This window comes from Perca flavescens, chromosome 17, assembly GCF_004354835.1.
Source record: "Perca flavescens isolate YP-PL-M2 chromosome 17, PFLA_1.0, whole genome shotgun sequence".
NCBI lineage: Eukaryota > Metazoa > Chordata > Actinopteri > Perciformes > Percidae > Perca > Perca flavescens.
The window spans coordinates 34,252,056-34,272,055 of NC_041347.1; the positions used below are offsets into that span (position 1 = coordinate 34,252,056).

The 20,000-nt window shown below is 44.2% G+C and overlaps 1 protein-coding gene across 1 annotated transcript in view; it reads right to left on the reverse strand.

Annotated features, from left to right (window-relative positions):
* ninl (ninein-like) overlaps window positions 1–20,000 on the reverse strand; it is a gene marked incomplete at its 5' end in the record, with an annotated part of 66,095 nt that overhangs the window by 14,521 nt on the left and 31,574 nt on the right. Inside the window, 7 exons of the mRNA XM_028603000.1 lie at window positions 93–197; window positions 12,666–12,803; window positions 14,722–14,861; window positions 15,630–15,710; window positions 16,832–16,956; window positions 17,228–17,296; window positions 19,959–20,000. The exon at window positions 19,959–20,000 is cut by the window's right edge and continues 97 nt beyond it. Coding sequence (XP_028458801.1) covers window positions 93–197; window positions 12,666–12,803; window positions 14,722–14,861; window positions 15,630–15,710; window positions 16,832–16,956; window positions 17,228–17,296; window positions 19,959–20,000 — 700 coding nt within the window. The remainder of the gene's footprint in view (window positions 1–92; window positions 198–12,665; window positions 12,804–14,721; window positions 14,862–15,629; window positions 15,711–16,831; window positions 16,957–17,227; window positions 17,297–19,958) is intronic.

A 20,000-nucleotide genomic window follows, 5' to 3' on the forward strand; every position in this document is an offset into this window, starting at 1 on the left:
AGACAGACCAACAGACAGACAGACAGGATTGACAGGAATGACTCCTACTGTCACCGAATGATGAAGAGATAGAGATCTGCACATTTTCTCACCTCTTCTTGGCGCAGTCGTCCTCCAGATTGTGGACTTCTTGCTGCAGGACGCCCAGTCGCTCCTGCAGAGCTCCGTTCTCTAAACGGACTTCCTCCAGCTGAGTCCTGCAGCCAACAAACGACAACAACAACACGAGGAGTCACCACTCTCTGGGAAATGACACGGAAATATCAGGAGAATAAAAAAAACCTGAAGAAGTTCTTATTTAATGTGATTGTGTGTGTGTATATGTACTGTATGCACCAATCACAGAGGTAGGGTTGCTAATGTGGCAATAAACTCCTTCCTGATTCTGATTCACGAATTTGAGTTTCTAAAGATCAGCTGGCTGGGGGCTTCAGTCTGCTTCAAACAAAGTGCTCGTCAGACCGTAAACATCTCAGATTTATGCAGAGTTGGAAAGTAAAAAATGACATTAACTCCCGTTACTGTAATTGGTCCGTGTAACACTTATCAGTTCAATTTTCTAAGCACAAACGGACATTTGGAAAAACAGAAAAATAGGTTAAAATATCAAATTTTTCCGCCTTGACAAATGAAAAAAAATTGGATCTTTAAACTGATTTTCCAATTCTCTGTTTTTTATTCAGGCGATCAGAAATTGAGAAAATTACGTCTGAACTCCAGTTATTCACAATACTCCCATGGTATTCTCTCCCTCGTTCCTCCTAGCTAGATACCAACGATTGATTGGCTCTTATCGTGGGTGTGTCTGCATTCAAGAAGACTCGGGGGGGGCAGTCATGTTGACGCTGGATAATTACTATGTTAAAAGCACCAAACTTACTTACTTTAAATATAGACACTAGGCGATTTTGATTCAAGTCTGTGTTGGATATTGACCAGCATTTCACCCTCTTGGTGAACGCTGAATGTTTTAATGCGTAACTATAGGCGGTAACGAGGGAGAGAATACCATGGCAGTATTGTGAATAATTTAAGCCCAGACGCAATTTTGTTAATTTTTTTTAAAATTTCTGATCCTTCTGAAAAACAGAAAATTGGACAAACCGGTTAAAGAGACAATTTTTTTAATTTATCAAGGTGGAAAAAAATGAGAAATTGGATATTTGAACCCATTTCTGCAGTTCTTTTGTACTTTAACCCTTGTGCTGTCTTCCTGTCGACCATGCAACCTTTTGTTTTTCTGGGTCAAAATTTTAAATTAAAAAAATATTTTTGTCATCTCTTTCGAAACTTGTCGCTTTTCCTCCGATCTTTTTGTCAATTTTTTCCCAATTTTTTTGTCCCTTTTTCACGATCTTTTTTGTCAAATTTTGCGGGTTTTTTTCAATGTTCTTTTATTTAATTTTTTTCAAATGATATACAATTGAATAAAACACCCAAATTCAATGAAAGTAGTGAACTGATCATGTATTTTACTTGTGAAGAGCGTTGGATGGGACCATCCACGTTATTTTTTTGGACAATTTGGATGAAAGAAACCCAAATTTTTTTTTTTTTTTTTTTTTTTTTAAATGGGTCAAATTTAACCCAAGGAAACGGGAGGGTTAATGTAGTTTGTAGTTTTTTTGCCGTTTATTTAAAGCAAACTGAGCCTTAAAGGACCACGCCAACTTATTGGGACTTTATCTTATTCACTGTAACCCCCAGAGTTAGACTAGTCCATACATACCCTTCTCATCTCTTATTGGGACTTTATCTTATTCACTGTAACCCCCAGAGTTAGACTAGTCCATACATACCCTTCTCATCTCTTATTGGGACTTTATCTTATTCACTGTAACCCCCAGAGTTAGACTAGTCCATACATACCCTTCTCATCTCTTATTGGGACTTTATCTTATTCACTGTAACCTCCAGAGTTAGACTAGTCCATACATACCCTTCTCATCTCTTATTGGGACTTTATCTTATTCACTGTAACCCCCAGAGTTAGACTAGTCCATACATACCCTTCTCATCTCCGTGCGTGCTGTAACGCTGTCTGACGCCCCCAGCATTAGCTTAGCTTAGCACAGATCCTGCAGGTAAATGGTTCCAGTAATCCTACTGCTCCCAATAAGTGACAAAATAACACCAACATGTTCCTATTTACAAGTTGTGATTTGTAGAGTCACAGCGTGTACAAAAAACAAGGTCACATGACACACAGACATATTCTAACAAACCGGGAACTATATTCTCAGAAAGGCGAAGCTCTGCTACTTCTGCTACTTGGGCAAAGTGATTTGCTTTGCAGCAAGCCTGTCTGAGAATATAGTATATTGTACACGCTGTGACTCTACTAGGGCTGTGTTCGATTGAAGAAATTCTTAGTTGACTAACACTCATTCAGTTGTATCGACTAATCCATTAGTTGATTTAATGGACAGATCTGTAAATCTGAGTTTCTCCACAAAGAGTCGTGCTAAAATCACCACTTTAATTCTTGTGTTTACCAGAGATGTGCTCGTACGTTTCTTGGAAATACGTCATTCAGCATGAAAACAGCATCAGACATGACTAATGGACTAAAGAGATCTAAGTTGACTAAGACCAAAACCACCGATTAGTCGACTAATCCACTAAGAGGGAGCAGACCTACACTCTACAAATCAAAGCATGTAAATAGGAACATGTTGGTGTTATTTTGTCACTTATTGGGAGCAGTAGGATTACTGGAACCAGTTACCTGCAGGATCTGTGCTAAGCTAAGCTAATGCTGGGGGCGTCAGACAGCGTTACAGCACACACAGAGATGAGAAGGGTATGTATGGACTAGTCTAACTCTGGGGGTTACGGTGAATAAGATAAAGTCCCAATAAGTTGGCGTGGTCCTTTAAATCTTAACAGAACAAATGAATCTTCATCCTGTCAAAAAGAGTTTGTTTTATAATGAAATCAAAATTTAATAATGAAATCAGAATTTTTATAATGAAATCAGAATTTTAAAATGAAATCAGAATTTAAGCATTTCACATTTGAGTTCAAGTTTCAGCGCTGAGAGAAAAGTAGGCACACAAAGACAACGTGACAACGGACACACAGACGACAAACACGCTATTCACAAGTCTGTCATGCGTTTGTCATTCGGTTAGCGATGAGAGTTGAAGAGTTAAAGCATTCCAGGCAGAGCGAGTCGGCCGCGGTGCATTGTGGGGGATGATTGTGAGCGTTTTCATTCCGTTAGCAGAGCGTCTACCTGTTGGGGGAAAAGAAGCATGATCGATGCGGTTAGTGATTTAAGTACTCAGACGAGAGTTCGGCTGTGTCTGGGATCAGTCACTCCTTCACTTCTCCCTACGTGGGCATTTTCTCTGCTCCAACAGTTAACGTTAGTGCTACTGTTGCTATGGCAGCATTACCTTATTCTCCCAAAACAACAACAACAACCCCCAACTATAAGGGAATGTCCCACTCTGGCCACCTTTAAGAGCCAGGTAAAGGTGTGGTTCAGAGCTAACCAAACGTGCAACCACCTCTGACTGCATGCTGTACCGTATTAGCCCAGCAGAGTGTGCTAATGAATTGCGTCTTCGTCTTAACTAGGGTTGGGTATCGTTTGGTTTTTTTTCGATTCCGGTGCTAAATAGATACTTTTAAAACTGTGCCGGTGCCTGAACCGGTACTTTTCAATAAAAAAAAAAAAAAAAAAAAAAAAAATAAGGGTAGTAAACAATAGTCAGTGACTTGTTTATTGCTAAGGCCATGGTCAAAATTAAAGATTTAATAATAACGTAATATAACTATAACTATAACAATAACTTATTTCACCAGTAAATTGCTGTTGAACCCCAGATGGGAAAAGGGTATTTTACAATTACTGTGAATGCACCACGAGGCTACCTGTTTTAAGTGACTCTGTGTTGTTTAATTCCGACAATGGCAGCTGCAAGTGAACACACCGTCTGTGTTGTTTAATTCCGACAACGGCAGTTGCTAGTGAACGCACCGTCTGTGTTGTTTAATTCCAACAACTGCAGCTGCAAGTGAACGCACCGTCTGTGTAGTTTAATTCCGACCATATAAACATACTGTATATCTATGAATTGTTACATCCCGCTGTTGAAGTCCTCCACAGTGAAATCCAGTCACACTTTACACTGTTTAACGTTAGCTGTCAGCATTTTAACCGTGATTAATCCAGCTGCTAGCTAAAGCTAGGCTAACGTTACATGCTGTCAGGTGTAGTGTAAAGTCAGGCACCGAAATGAGGCACCGAAACTTTCGTTCTTATTCGGTCTCGTTACTACCGTTTACGTCGGCACCGGGTTCCCTATTGGCACCGAGTTTCGGTACCCAACCCTAGTCTTAACACTTACTAATAAATTGTCTTGATTGCTTTTTTTCCTCATTTTGTTTTTCCTTGCTTCACAGATCAAATGTTATTACTGTATATATTTTGTCTTCGAGCTAACCCAGTATGGGTCTCCCCTACTTGTATGCTGTACCGTATTAGCTTAGTGAAGCATATGTATGTTGGGTCTCTGTTTTAACATTTACTAATAATTTGTCCTGTTTTTCCTTTTCTTTCGTCCTGTTTTATCCTGTTTTAAATAGCAAATGTTAAGTGTTTATCTTATGTCGGCACGTTTTCTTAAATAATGCGATCGCATAATCGCGTTTTTCTGGAGGGACTGCTTATCGTGCAGCCCTACTTGTCACCACGCTAAACATCTTTTCTGGGGGACACAGTGACCGTGAACAGTGAGTGATTCCAGACACAGCCTGAGTTGTGATTCAGATCCCGTGATTTGGGATCTCCGAGACGGTTCTCATGCTTCCTACGAACCTGTGCGGACTGGCCGGGTCCATCTCGTCCTCCAGAGCCAGAACCAGCCGCTCCAGCTCTATCAGCTGCTGCGTCATCTTCTTCTTCTCTCGTTCAAAGTCTCGCTTCGCCTCGAGGGAATTTACTCGCCGCAAGGTATCGCTGGCGTCCGCCACCTCGGCCCGCAGCCGATCCACCTGGCCGGTTTTGGAGTTGAGCTTCGTCCGGAGCTCCAGGACCAGGTCTGCGGTCTCGTTGAGCTGGGCGCTGAGCTCTCCCAGATGTTCTCTGAGCGTCGAGATCTCGGCCTCCATCTCCACGATCTGGCTGGCGAGCTGGTCGGCCAGACGGGCGTAGCCGGTGTTCTCCTGGCTCAGACGACAGACTTCTTCCTTCTCGTCGCGCAGAGCCTCCTGCAGACGACAGACTTCTTCCTTCTCGTCGCGCAGAGCCTCCTGCAGACGACAGACCTGTTCCTTCTCGTCGCGCAGAGCCTCCTGCAGACAACAGACCTGTTCCTTCTCGTTGAGCAGAGCCTCCTGCAGACGACAGACCTGTTCCTTCTCGTTGCGCAGAGCCTCCTGCAGACAACCGACCTGTTCCTTCTCGTTGAGCAGAGCCTCCTGCAGACGACAGACCTGTTCCTTCTTGTCGCGCAGAGCCTCCTGCAGACGACAGACCTGTTCCTTCTCGTTGAGCAGAGCCTCCTGCAGACAACCGACCTGTTCCTTCTCGTTGCGCAGAGCCTCCTGCAGACAACAGACCTGTTCCTTCTCGTTGCGCAGAGCCTCCTGCAGACAACAGACCTGTTCCTTCTCGTTGAGCAGAGCCTCCTGCAGGCGACAGACCTGTTCCTTCTCGTTGCGCAGAGCCTCCTGCAGACAACCGACCTGTTCCTTCTCGTTGAGCAGAGCCTCCTGCAGACGACAGACCTGTTCCTTCTTGTCGCGCAGAGCCTCTTGCAGGCGACAGACCTGTTCCTTCTCGTCGAGCAGAGCCTCCTGCAGACAACCGACCTGTTCCTTCTCGTTGAGCAGAGCCTCCTGCAGACAACCGACCTGTTCCTTCTCGTTGCGCAGAGCCTCCTGCAGACAACCGACCTGTTCCTTCTCGTTGAGCAGAGCCTCCTGCAGACGACAGACCTGTTCCTTCTTGTCGCGCAGAGCCTCCTGCAGACGACAGACCTGTTCCTTCTCGTTGAGCAGAGCCTCCTGCAGACAACCGACCTGTTCCTTCTCGTTGCGCAGAGCCTCCTGCAGACAACAGACCTGTTCCTTCTCGTTGCGCAGAGCCTCCTGCAGACAACAGACCTGTTCCTTCTCGTTGAGCAGAGCCTCCTGCAGGCGACAGACCTGTTCCTTCTCGTTGCGCAGAGCCTCCTGCAGACAACCGACCTGTTCCTTCTCGTTGAGCAGAGCCTCCTGCAGGCGACAGACCTGTTCCTTCTTGTCGCGCGCAGAGCCTCTTGCAGGCGACAGACCTGTTCCTTCTCGTTGAGCAGAGCCTCCTGCAGACAACCGACCTGTTCCTTCTCGTTGAGCAGAGCCTCCTGCAGACAACCGACCTGTTCCTTCTCGTTGCGCAGAGCCTCCTGCAGACAACAGACCTGTTCCTTCTCGTTGCGCAGAGCCTCCTGCAGACAACAGACCTGTTCCTTCTCGTCGCGCAGAGCCTCCTGCATACGACAGACTTCTTCCTTCTCGTCGCGCAGAGCCTCCTGCAGACGACAGACCTGTTCCTTCTCGTCGCGCAGAGCCTCCTGCAGGCGACAGACCTGTTCCTTCTCGTCGCGCAGAGCCTCCTGCAGGCGACAGACCTGTTCCTTCTCGTCGCGCAGAGCCTCCTGCAGGCGACAGACCTGTTCCTTCTCGTCGCGCAGAGCCTCCTGCAGACGACAGACCTGTTCCTTCTCGTCGCGCAGAGCCTCCTGCAGACGACAGACCTGTTCCTTCTCGTCGCGCAGAGCCTCCTGCAGACGACAGACCTGTTCCTTCTCGTCGCGCAGACAGCATCTGAGCTGCGTCAGAGCTTCCTGCAGACGTTGCTCAGCGCTCCTCCTCAGCTCAGACTCCTCCGAGACACCGTCCAGCTGCAGCTGCAACGTGTCCACGGCCATCGCCTGCTCCTTCAGATCCTGGATCAGCCGGGCGCGGTCTGTCCTCAGCGAGTCTAGCTCTGCGGCCCGTTTGGCGAGACAGTCCTGCAGAGTCTGCAGCTCGGCCCTCAGGGCGTCCAGCGTCTGCTCTCTGGCGCCGAGCCGCGCCCGCTGCTGGACGAAAGCGTCAGAGAGGCGGCCGTAGTTATCTTTCGCCTCCTGGCGGCCCTGCAGGATGCTGTCGGAAGCCGCGCGCAGGTTTTCCAGCTCCTCTTTCAGCCGACTCGCCTGAAGAAGAAGCTCGTCCTTCTCCGACGCCGTACGTTCGTTGGAAAGCTCGTGAGACTCCAGGACGGCGAGCCGAGCACGAGTCTCCTCCATGCGGGCTTCCAGCTCCGAGCAGCGTCCGCGCGAAGCTCCGAGCTCCTGTAAAGCGGCCTCCGATTGGCTGATGTGCAGCTGGGCGCTCTGCTGTGCAAGGTCCTTCTCCCGGTGGAGCTGAGAGAGCTGCCGCTCGGCTTCCTCCCTGCCCGGCGTTCGTCACAGCGAGATGTACAGTACAGGACACACCTTCTCATTCAAATGCGTTTCCTTTTTATTTTCATGACTATTTACATTGTAGATTCTCACTGAAGGCATCAAAACTATGAATGAACACATATGGAATTATGTACTTAACAAAAAAATGTGAAATAACTGAAAACATGTCTTATATTTTAGATTCTTCAAAGTAGCCACCCTTTGCTTTTTTATTAATAAGGGAAAAACTTCCACTAATTATCCCTGATAAAGCACACCTGTGAAGGTAAAACCATTTCAGGTGACTACCTCATGAAGCTCATTGAGAGAACACCAAGGGTTTGCAGAGTTATCAAAAAAAGCAAAGGGTGGCTACTTTGAAGAATCTAAAATATAAGACATGTTTTCAGTTATTTCACACTTTTTTGTTAAGTACATAATTCCATATGTGTTCATTCATAGTTTTGATGCCTTCAGTGAGAATCTACAATGTAAATAGTCATGAAAATAAAAAGGAAACGCATTGAATGAGAAGGTGTGTCCAAACTTTTGGCCTGTACTTTAACTGGTTACTCGGCGATAATGAATAAATACACCTGCCGGTTGACAGACGCTCACACTTCCTGTTGATGCCACTCACGCTGCACGTCCCTCCATTTGATTGGACGTTGGAGATGTTTCTTATAGCTTTTATGTTACAGAATTAATCTTAAAGCAGCACCAATCAATGTTTTTTATATTTAAAAATTAAGCAAATGACCGATAAAAGGACAAATTTGGCGCAAAAATGACCCGAGGGGTTAATAACATGTGTACCTAGGGCTGGGTATCGTTCATAAATATTCGATACCGCTACAGATATCAATACCGTGACTTTGATACAGGTTCCTTAACGATACTTTTTTCAATACCAATTTTATAAAACAAGAAATTACAACATTACACAAATCTTAAATTTATTTTTCGGCTCCTACTACGAGAGCCTTGTCTCTCTGTGTGTAAAGTAGAGTTTTTCCTGCCTGTCTCTACGACGTGTAATGTTAAACAGACAATCAGCAGCGTTATTAGATCTTTGAGATAAGGTATTGAAATTGGGTATTGAATGATGAGGCAGTTTTCGATACTCAATACTTTAGAGGCAATTCGGTCGGTGCCTAACAAGTATTGAATTCGGTACCCAGCCCTATGCGTACCGAGTCGACAGTTCTCTGGGACATGTTGTCATGCTAATCCAACGTGACCAGTTAGATCACAAACCGCTAATTAGCTTCTAACGCTAGTCGTCAGGACAGAGGGGAAAGTAAAAAAAAGTCACTATTTCTACACCACTAACAAGGCTCAAAATATCACCACACTTCCACGGTAGCATAATGCGAGTCCCTACATGCTAAGACAAGCATTGAGAACTTTATAAGTGTACAGACAGTTTGTTACAAAGATAGTTAATAACAGACAGTAGCGTTCACGTATACAGGCGGGCGCCCCCTGGGGAAATCAGTCATGACCAGTCCGACGACAAACGCTTATATTTTAATAAACCGATATAATTGCTATCGACCCATTGGGACAACCACGGACCTTGGGAGATTTCAAGTGACAGTTCAGCTCAAGTTGCACGGAGTTCGACGTTCGACTGGTCGTGATTAGGGTTTAATATTTTTCCCGAAAATAAGATGAATCAGATCCCGGGAAATGGCTGTGTTTTTTTGGTTTGTTTTTATCTCAAACTGCATCACTATCATTCAAATATGTGTTCCCAAAATCCCAAACTGACATTTTTTATATTATTTGTATCAATATAATATAGTATAAATATACATATTTGGATCCAGTGAGGTTAGGTTAACTAGAGGGGCAGTGAGGGAAGACTGCATTATCCCACGGAGAAAAACTGCTTTTGGTCAGGCTGTCTTCTCCGTAAGAGCAGTTCAGCACTGGAACACCGTGCCGGCAACTATTAGAGAGTCTTTGTCATTCTTTACATTCAAAAAGAATGCAAAAAAATGGCTGGTAGAGAGCCAAACTTGTGGGCACTAATGTTATCTGTGTGCATTTAAACGTTATCTAAGTATTTTACTGGAATTTGTATTTATTAAACCATAATGTGTTGTATGTAATTTTATCTTGTGATTTTATACCTGTCATTATTTTAAAGGTTGCCTGTTTTACATCTGGCTGGGGGGACTACCGATGAAAATTAGCACTTTTGAGCTAACTCGTGAACATTTACATTGTTTCAATGTTGATTAATGCTCACTGTCCCCTTTCAAAAATAAAGAAATTGAAATTAAAAAAAATGTATAGGACTAAAGAACACAGTTTATGTCCATCATCAACACAGTTTGCAATGATCAATTCTGCTGCGTGATCTAGTGAGCTGCGTGCTGCAGCGCTAATTATGAAATGCCAGGTGGGATGTCTGCGACTTGTCTTCTGAAAATCTAGGCAACCCTTCTATAAATCAATGTTTTATAGAAATCTATTATAAAAACTAACGAAATATGGTTAAGTAAACCACTGAATGATTCTTAAACCATTACGTTATCGAAATCCATTCTGTGGCTGTTGAGGATGTGTAAACGGCTGCAAACGGGAATAATCACTCGAAGTTAACCAAATATGTCTTTATTAGGGCAGGGCCAAACAAAATTAAAGAAAATGATCCTCAGAAATGTACAATTGTGTGCAGTGTGCACACAATTGTACAGGCCTGTCTTTAATGAATGAATGTATTGAGCCTGTGTAATGATTTAGGGAGCCTGTGTTACCGTAGCTACCGTCACCTGCATCAACGTTACCGTTTGAGAACAATAGACACGCACTCCTCGCCTTTTTTTATTTTATTTCCCGTTTCCCATCATAACCTTTCCCGGGAAACGGAAAATGGTTTTGATCAGATTTCCCGGGAATCCCGTTTCCCGGGATTGAACCCTAGTCATTTCCGTAAGATAGCATACGCTACTGTCTTCTATAAACTCTTTTTAATAAACAAAGTTTACAAAGTTCTCAATGGCTTGGGTTTACATGTAGGGAGCCTCATTTTGATTTGATATATTTTTGGATTTGAAAGACAACATAATCCAAAAGGATAGCATGTTAAAAGTGTGAACACTTATTTCCAACATGGTCCTTGGTGTTAGAACATGTAACACATAACAAAGACCTTATTGCAGGACAAAGACAATAACATTTAACACAAATCATCCATGGTTCAAAAGCATTCTAAAATCAGAGAATCACAGATCACATCAAATAATCAGTCTACTCAAATTAAAAAGATCGGCTATACTCTATTCCAGGGGTCACCAACCTTTTTGAAACTGAGAGCTACTTCATGGGTATTGAGTCATACGAAGGGCTCCCAGTTTGATACACTCTTCTGAAATAACAAATTTGCTCAGTTTGCCTTTAGTTATATATGATTATTAATGATTAATGATACTCATCTATGTGAAGACACTGATCATGTTAATGATTTCTCACAATAATTATCAACAATGACTTAACAAGGTGGGAAACAGATAATATCAATATTAAATTTTCATTTTTAGAACAGGCCTGAGGGCTACTCATGTGGTCCTTGGGGGCTACCTGGTGCCCGTGGGCACCGTGTTGGTGACCCCTGCTCTATTCCATATAAATGCCTTAACCTGATGTCTGAAAGCCCCTCTGGTATTTACAATTTTCAGGGAAAGTGGCAGATTATTCCACAATGTTATACCTGTATAAAAATAAAAGACTCTGGGCACTTTAACAAGAACGGACACTGGCCCTAGTATTGTGATAATGCTGTGTATGAACCATTGTTATGTGGGAGTGTAGATATTTGGGAGCAGAGCCATTTATGACATTATACATAAGATTCAACTTTAACTGCTCCACTCTAATATGTACTGGCAGCAGTCCTACCCTTTTAAAAGCATCTCTTCCAATATGAGGATGACATTTTGCATCCTTTGCATTCTGTTTTTAACTCTTCTGCTACAGTGGAAGTGTGGTGCTATTTTGAGCCTTGTTAGTGGTGGAGAAATATAGATTTATTTTTACCTTTACTTCGGTACACATATGTTATTAACCCCTGGGGTCATTTTGCGCCAGATTTGTCCTTTAAAAGATGCACAAAAACGTTTAAGAGTTATGAACTAAACTGTTCTGTGTATGCTCTACTTCTCTCCTTCAATAATAGATAGTGTAACGGAGATACAAAGTGAATAATTCAGACATCAAATGTTTTATTTACATCTGAAATAGTTTCATGTAGTGGATGTCCCCACAGTCAGTGTGTGTGTGTGTGTGTGTGTGTGTGTCTCTGTGTGTGTGTGTGTGTGTGTGTGTGCATCTCTGTGTGTGTGTGTGTGTGTGTGTGTGTGTGTGTGTGTGTGTGTGTGTGTGTGTGTGTGTGTCTGTGCGTCTGCGTGTGTCTGTGTGTGTCTGTGCATGTGTGTGTGTGTGTGTGTGTGTTTGTGTGTGTGCTGCATCTGTGTGTGTGTGTGTGTGTCTGTGCATGTGTGTGTCTGTGTATGTGTGTGTGTGTGTGTGTGTGTAAGTGTGTGTCTGTGCGTGTGCTGCATCTGTGTGTGTGTGTGTGTCTGTCTGTGCGTCTGTGTGTGTCTGTGTGTGTCTGTGCATGTGTGCGTCTGTGTGTGTCTGTGCATGTGTGTGTGTGTGTGTGTGTGTGTGTGCCTGTGTCTGTGCATGTGTGTGTGTGTGTGTGTGTGTGTGTGTGCATCTGTATGTGTGTGTGTGCATCTGTGTGTGTGTGTGTGTGTGTGTGTGTGTGTGTGTGTGTCTGTGTCTGTGCATGTGTGTGTCTGTGTCTGTGCATGTGTGCGTCTTTGTGTGTCTGTGCATGTGTGTGTGTGTGTGTGTGTGTGTGTGTGTGTGTGTCTGTGTCTGTGCATGTGTGTGTGTGTGTGTGTGTGTGTGTGTGTGTGTGTGTGTGTGTGCATCTGTATGTGTGTGTGTGTGTGTGTGTGTGTGTGTGTGTGTGTGTGTGTGCGCATCTGTATGTGTGTGTGTGTGTGTGTGTGTGTGTGTCTGTTAACCTAGAGGAAACTCTGCTGTGTTTAGATCTAAAAAGGGTTATGTTCAGCTGATATGTCCTGTAAATAAATCATTTGCTGTCCGAATTATTCAGGTTTCATCTCCGTAAGAATACTTATTACTGAAGAACATCAACAGTCTCTGAACAAGCAGCCGTCCCTGTGCATGCTGGGTAACAGACGCTCTGATGTCACCACCCACCTGACCAGCATCAGATCCTGGTCCATCTTCAGCTTCAGCTCGGCCTCCAGCTGCTCCTTCTCAGCGCTCAGTCTCTGGACCAGGTTACCGATCTCTCGGGCAAAGTTCTGCTCCAGCTCCGCACGCTCCCGTTGCATCCTGGGAAAACACGTTCAAAAACCGTGAAACGCTGCTCACAAACTCGTTAAAAGGGTATTTCTTTCAACCTGGATCTTTTTTTTCCCCCACTGTTTTTGTGTCCAAGTGACTAATGGGAACAACAATCTTTAAAATTGGGAAAAACAAGCTTTAATGTAACCCTGTTCAGCAGCAGTTAAGAGTCCACTAAAAGTTCTCTAAAAGTGTCTGACAACATTATGGGATGGATCCCTACAGAGATAGACCTTTTAGTTAAAGAGTAAGATCCTTTTAGTTTAACATGAAACAGCCCCAAAATCACCATCACCAAACCCACCAGACTCCATGTAAATAATCAGGACTTTTAGCGTGTATAGAGCCAGCATATCTCCACCAGACTCCATGTAAATAATCAGGACTTTTAGCGTGTATAGAGCCAGCATATCTCCACCAGACTCCATGTAAATAATCAGGACTTTTAGCGTGTATAGAGCCAGCATATCTCCACCAGACTCCATGTAAATAATCAGGACTTTTTGTTGCCCCAGATGCTGCGCATCGGAGTGTAAATGTGTGTGAATGATCATCTGATGAGTAGGTGGCAACTTGTACGGCACCCTCGGCCACAGTGTATGAATGTGTTTGAATGGTTCTTGTACAATGTTAAAGCGCTTTGAGTAGTCGTTGAGACTAGAAAAGCGCTATATTTTACATTATACATTCACATTTACATTACTTTATTCATATAGCACATTTCAGCAACAGGGCAATTCAAAGTGCTTTACATAAAACATTAAAGAGCAGTTAGAAGACAATTAAAAACAAATTAAAAACATTAAAAGACAGGAATAAAATTGATAGTGCAGTATAACAATAAAAGTTACAGTGCAGTATAAAATTTAAAGTTAATAAAATAGATTATTTAATGAAAAGCAACCTCAAAAAGATAGGTCTTTAGCTTGGATTTAAAAGAACAGAGTTGCAGCGGACCTGCAGGTTTCTGGGAGTTTGTTCCAGATATGTGGAGCATAAAAACTGAACGCTGCTTCTCCCTGTTTAGTTCTGACTCTGGGGACAACAAGTAGACCTGTCCCAGACCACCTGAGAGGTCTGGGTGGGTCTCAGTGTAGTAGCAGATCACAAATGTATTTTGGCCCTAAAATTTAGTGATTTATGAACCAGTAAAAGTATTTTGAAATCAATTCTTTGAGGCACTGGACGCCAGTGTAGAGACTGAGACAGAGAATCAGGTCTTATAGCGTGTATAGAGCCAGCATATCTCCACCAGACTCCATGTAAATAATCAGGACTTTTATCATCGTAAAACACACTTCATTCAGAGTGGACAGAAACTAAATAAAACTACCAAAAGCCGTCTTGGTTCATCTTTCCACTGTTCCAACAATCATCACTCTGGTTTGGTTGAAATAAACCCTTAATTCACCCATTTACATGTGGAGATATGCTGGCTCTATACACGCTAAAAGTCCTGATTATTTAACATGGAGTCTGGTGTAGATATGCTCTCTCTATACACACTAAAAGTCCTGATTATTTACATGGAGTCTGGTGGAGATATGCTGGCTCTATACACGCTAAAAGTCCTGATTATTTACATGGAGTCTGGTGGAGATATGCTGGCTCTATACACACTAAAAGTCCTGATTATTTACATGGAGTCTGGTGGAGATATGCTGGCTCTATACACGCTAAAAGTCCTGATTATTTACATGGAGTCTGGTGGAGATATGCTGGCTCTATACACGCTAAAAGTCCTGATTATTTACATGGAGTCTGGTGGAGTTTGGTGATGGTGATGTCGGGGCTGTTTTATGTAACTTTACATTGGAGGTTGTTCAGTCTTGCTTAATACTGGACCAATTTCACAGACTAGCAGCTGAACAGTCATTGAACATGTTTCTGCAGTCGTCTTCCTCACCTGCGCTCCTGCTCGTTGCTCCACCCTCCTCCTCCTCCTCCTCCTCCGCCATGTTGGATCTGAGTCTGCAGTTTCTCCTTCAGCTGCTTCACCTGCTGCTCCGCCTGAGCTTTCTGATCCTCCAGCTCACTGATCTCCATCTGACACACAGACAAGTCAGACAAGTCTGGAAGTGCAATAACCTTGTGTGTCTGTCTGTGTGTGTGTGTGTGTGTGTGTGTGTGTGTGTGTGTGTGTGTGTGTGTGTGTGTGTGTGTGTGTGTGTGTGTGTCTGTGCATGTGTGCTTGTGTGTGTGTGTGTCTGTCTGTGCATGTGTGTGTCTGTGCGTGCGTGTGTGTTTGTGCGTTACTTTTTACTTCTACTCCGCTACACTTCAGAGAGAAATATTGTACTTTTTACTCCACTACATTCATCTGTTACAGCTTTAGTTACTAGTTACTTTACACATTAAGATTTCCACACACACACACACACACACACACACACACACACACACACACACACACACTCAGACACTCAGACACACACACTCAGACACACACACACTCAGACACACACACACTCAGACACACTTTATAAAATCTGATTCGATTTGATTCTAAAGTAAACTAGCCGACAATGTAATGACCTACAAGTCCAGCTGAGATGATGAGACCATGAAACACACAACTGGTTGGATCCTTTACACACACTACAGTGTGTGTGTGTGTGTGTGTGTGTGTGTGTCATTAGGACTGTTCGGATCCTTTACACTTTCTAAAATAGGACTGTTCTTTACTTTTAATACTTTAACTACATTTTCCTGATGATACTTACAGACTTTAACTGTAACAGAGTATTATTACAGTGTTGTATTAGCACTTGTACTGCAGTAAAGGATCTGAATACTGCGCTGGCTCATGGTTACCTTGAAGGCCTGAGAGATATCTTTCCGCTCCACCTCCATGCTCTGCCTCATCACCTCCAGGCTGCGCTCGTAGTAGTTCACCTGCACGAAGGTTTCAAACACATTTTAACACACAACGTATTCCTGAGGAAGTCAAATCTACACTCTAACCTCTACAGTATCATAGGGTCACACACTAGGAGGAAAATATGTGATACATTTGTTGCTGTATTTATGGTTTATTCTCATTTATGTTCAAAGCTATAGTACATTGTTTCTGTCTCCCCCATGAGGAATTCTAAGTAATGACAACAACACTGTCGGCGCGTCCACATGATACAAGCCTTACATGATCTCGCACCCCACTCCTTTCTGATTCTGATAACGTTGTTGAATATCACGATATAACTTGTGATAAATAAACAGATATTAAAGTTCTGCTGCTTTCAGTATTCTGCTAAAATCCAGCAAATGGCTTGTTGGATTTAATAAAAGGAAATCATCAGTCTATCCTGGAAAGGATCCCTACAGAGATAGACCTTTTAGTTAAAGAGTAAGATCCTTTTATTTTAACATGAAACAGCCCAGAAATCACCATCACCAAACTACACCAGACTCCATGTAAATAATCAGGACTTTTAGCGTGTATAGAGTCAGCATATCTCCACCAGACTCCATGTAAATAATCAGGACTTTTATCATCGTAAAACACACTTCATTCAAAGTGGACAGAAACTAAATAAAACTACCAAAAGCCGTCTTGGTTCATCTTTCCACTGTTCCAACTATCACCACTCTGGTTTGGTTGAAATAAACCCTTAATTCACCCATTTACATGTGGAGATATGCTGGCTCTATACACACTAAAAGTCCTGATTATTTACATGGAGTCTGGTGGAGATATGCTGGCTCTATACACACTAAAAGTCCTGATTATTTACATGGAGTCTGGTGGAGATATGCTGGCTCTATACATGCTAAAAGTCCTGATTATTTATATGGAGTCTGGTGGAGATATGCTGGCTCTATACACACTAAAAGTCCTGATTCAAGTTAAACTAAAATGACTTTAACATTGAATTGAATATAAAAGGCAGCACTAAATAAAGAATGACAGTTACGTATTAAAGTGCAGTTTTGTGCTGATATGTGTTATGAGTTTATCGCGCCGGTTGATAATACAGTGATACATTGTGCAGCGTGCAGTATAGCGTGTGTGTTACCTGTGTCTCCAGCTTGATGTGCAGCTGCTGCAGCTCCTGGTTGTGTTTCTGCTTCAGCGTCTCCAGAGCCAGTTCAGTCTGGATACTGACGGCCGGACCCGAGACACCGTCCAGGGAACACAGAGCTGGAACACACACACACAGAGAGAGAGAGAGAGAGAGAGAGAGAGAGAGAGAGAGAGAGAGAGAGAGAGAGAGAGAGAGAGAGAGATAAGTGCCTGAAACTCATGTTTGTTGTCTCCATGGATTATTTAATTTACATGAACTAAGATGTTAAAGAGAGAGGGCTTTAACTCTCCTGTTGTCTTTGGGTCAAAAAGCTACAAAAATGTGTGTGTTTATCTGGGTGTGTGTGTGTGTGTGTGTGTGTGTGTGTGTGTGTGTGTTGTTTCTCACCGGATTTATCTGCTGGCTGCAGCTTCTTCCGGACCAGAGGAGACGAGCTGCGCTTCATCTCTGACTCGTCTGAGCAAACAAACACACAAAAACTGTAACACACTATCACACACACTGTAACACAATGTAACACACACACTGTAAGACACTGTCACACTGTATCACCCACTGTAACACACACACACACACACACACACACACACACACAAAGTGAGTGTGTGAGGCAGCAGCAGTTCAGACTGGTTCTAGAAAACAACTTTAAACTAAACAGTTAAAACAGGAAAACTTAAAACAGAAGACTGAGACTCACTGTGAGACATGATGCGACTGCACACTGACCCTGCACAGTGTGTGTGTGTGTGTGTGTGTGTGTGTATATATGTGTGTGTGTGTGTGTGTGTGTGTGTGTGTGTATGTGTGTGTGTGTGTGTGTGTGTGTGTGTGTGTGTGTGTGTGTGTGTGTGTGTGTGTGTGTGTGTGTGTGTGTGTGTGTAGGTGTGTCCATTGTCTACCTGAACAGATCCAACCTGCTCAGCAGATACTGTCTTGCTGCCCAGTTTCTACTCCCAGCTCGTTATTTTCTTTGTTTCAAAATATCTTCATTAAAGTTTGACCCTACACTGAGTGTGTGTGTGTTTGTGTGTGTGTGTGTGTGTGTGTGTGTGTGTGTGTGTGTGTGTGTGTGCGTGTGTGTTCTGGACGTGGGGCTGACTTGTCAGGCTAATTAAAAGGAGCTTTATGAATAAAGTTGCGTTGTGTTTTCCCCTCAGAGTCTATTGTACAGAAGGTGTGTGTAGCTGTGTGTAGCTGTGTGTAGCTGTGTGTAGCAGTATGTAGCTGTGTGCAGGTGTGTGCAGGTGTGTGTAGCTGTGTGTAGCTGTGTGTAGCTGTGTGTAGCTGCGTGTAGCTGCGTGTAGCAGTATGTAGGTGTGTGCAGGTGTGTGCAGGTGTGTGTAGCTGTGTGTAGGTGTGTGTAGCTGTGTGTAGCAGTATGTAGCTGTGTGCAGGTGTGTGTAGCTGTGTGTAGCTGTGTGTAGCTGTGTGTAGCTGTGTGTAGCTGTATGTAGCTGTGTGTAGCTGTGTGTAGGTGTGTGTAGCTGTGTGTAGCTGTGTGTAGCTGTGTGTAGCTGTGTGTAGCTGTTTGTAGCTGTGTGTAGCTGTGTGTAGCTGTATGTAGCTGTGTGTAGCTGTGTGCAGCTGTGTGTAGCTGTGTGCAGGTGTGTGCAGGTGTGTAGCTGTATGTAGCTGTGTGTAGCTGTGTGCAGCTGTGTGCAGCTGTGTGTAGCTGTGTGCAGGTGTGTGCAGGTGTGTGTAGCTGTATGTAGCTGTGTGTAGCTGTGTGTAGCTGTGTGCAGGTGTGTGCAGGTGTGTTTGTAGCTGTGTGTAGCTGTGTGTAGCTGTGTGTAGCTGTGTGCAGGTGTGTGCAGGTGTGTGCAGGTGTGTGTAGCTGTATGTAGCTGTATGCAGGTGTGTGTAGCTGTATGCAGGTGTGTGCAGGTGTGTAGCTGTGTGTAGCTGTGTGTAGCTGTGTGTAGCTGTGTGCAGCTGTGTAGCTGTATGTAGCTGTATGTAGCTGTGTGCAGGTGTGTAGCTGTATGTAGCTGTGTGCAGCTGTGTGTAGCGGTGTGTAGCTGTGTGCAGCTGTGTGCAGGTGTGTGTGTAGCTGTGTGTAGCTGTGTGTAGCTGTGTGTAGCTGTGTGCAGCTGTGTGTAGCTGTGTGTAGCTGTGTGTAGCTGTGTGCAGGTGTGTTTGTAGCTGTGTGTAGCTGTGTGCAGGTGTTTGTAGCTGTGTGTAGCTGTGTGTAGCTGTGTGCAGCTGTGTGTAGCGGTGTGTAGCTGTGTGCAGGTGTGTGCAGGTGTGTGCAGGTGTGTGCAGGTGTGTAGCTGTGTGTAGCTGTGTGTAGCTGTATGTAGCTGTGTGCAGGTGTGTAGCTGTATGTGCTGTGTGCAGCTGTGTGTGTTTGTAGCTGTGTGCAGCTGTGTGCAGGTGTGTGTGTAGCTGTGTGTAGCTGTGTGTAGCTGTGTGTAGCTGTGTGTAGCTGTGTGTAGCTGTGTGTAGCTGTGTGCAGGTGTGTTTGTAGCTGTGTGTAGCTGTGTGCAGGTGTGTTTGTAGCTGTGTGTAGCTGTGTGTAGCTGTGTAGCTGTGTGCAGCTGTGTGTAGCGGTGTGTAGCTGTGTGCAGGTGTGTGCATGTGTGTGCAGGTGTGTGCAGGTGTGTAGCTGTATGTAGCTGTGTGTAGCTGTATGTAGCTGTATGTAGCTGTGTGCAGGTGTGTAGCTGTATGTAGCTGTGTGCAGCTGTGTGTAGCGGTGTGTAGCTGTGTGCAGGTGTGTGCAGGTGTGTGTAGCTGTGTGTAGCTGTGTGCAGCTGTGTGTAGCTGTGTGCAGCTGTGTGTAGCTGTGTGTAGCTGTATGCAGGTGTGTGTAGCTGTGTGTAGGTGTGTGTAGCTGTATGTAGGTGTGTGCAGGTGTGTGGCTGTGTGTAGCTGTATGTAGCTGTGTGTAGTTGTGTGCAGGTGTGTGCAGGTGTGTGTAGCTGTGTGTAGCTGTGTGTAGCTGTATGTAGCTGTGTGTAGTTGTGTGTAGCTGTGTGTGGTTGTGTAGTTCTGTGTAGCTGTGTGTAGCTGTGTGTAGCTGTATGTAGCTGTGTGTAGCTGTGTGTAGCTGTGTGTAGTTGTGTAGCTGTGTGTAGCTGTGTGTAGTTGTGTAGCTGTGTGTAGCTGTGTGTAGTACCAGAGTCTGACTCGGCACTGGCCAGTCGTTGTTGGCTCCAGC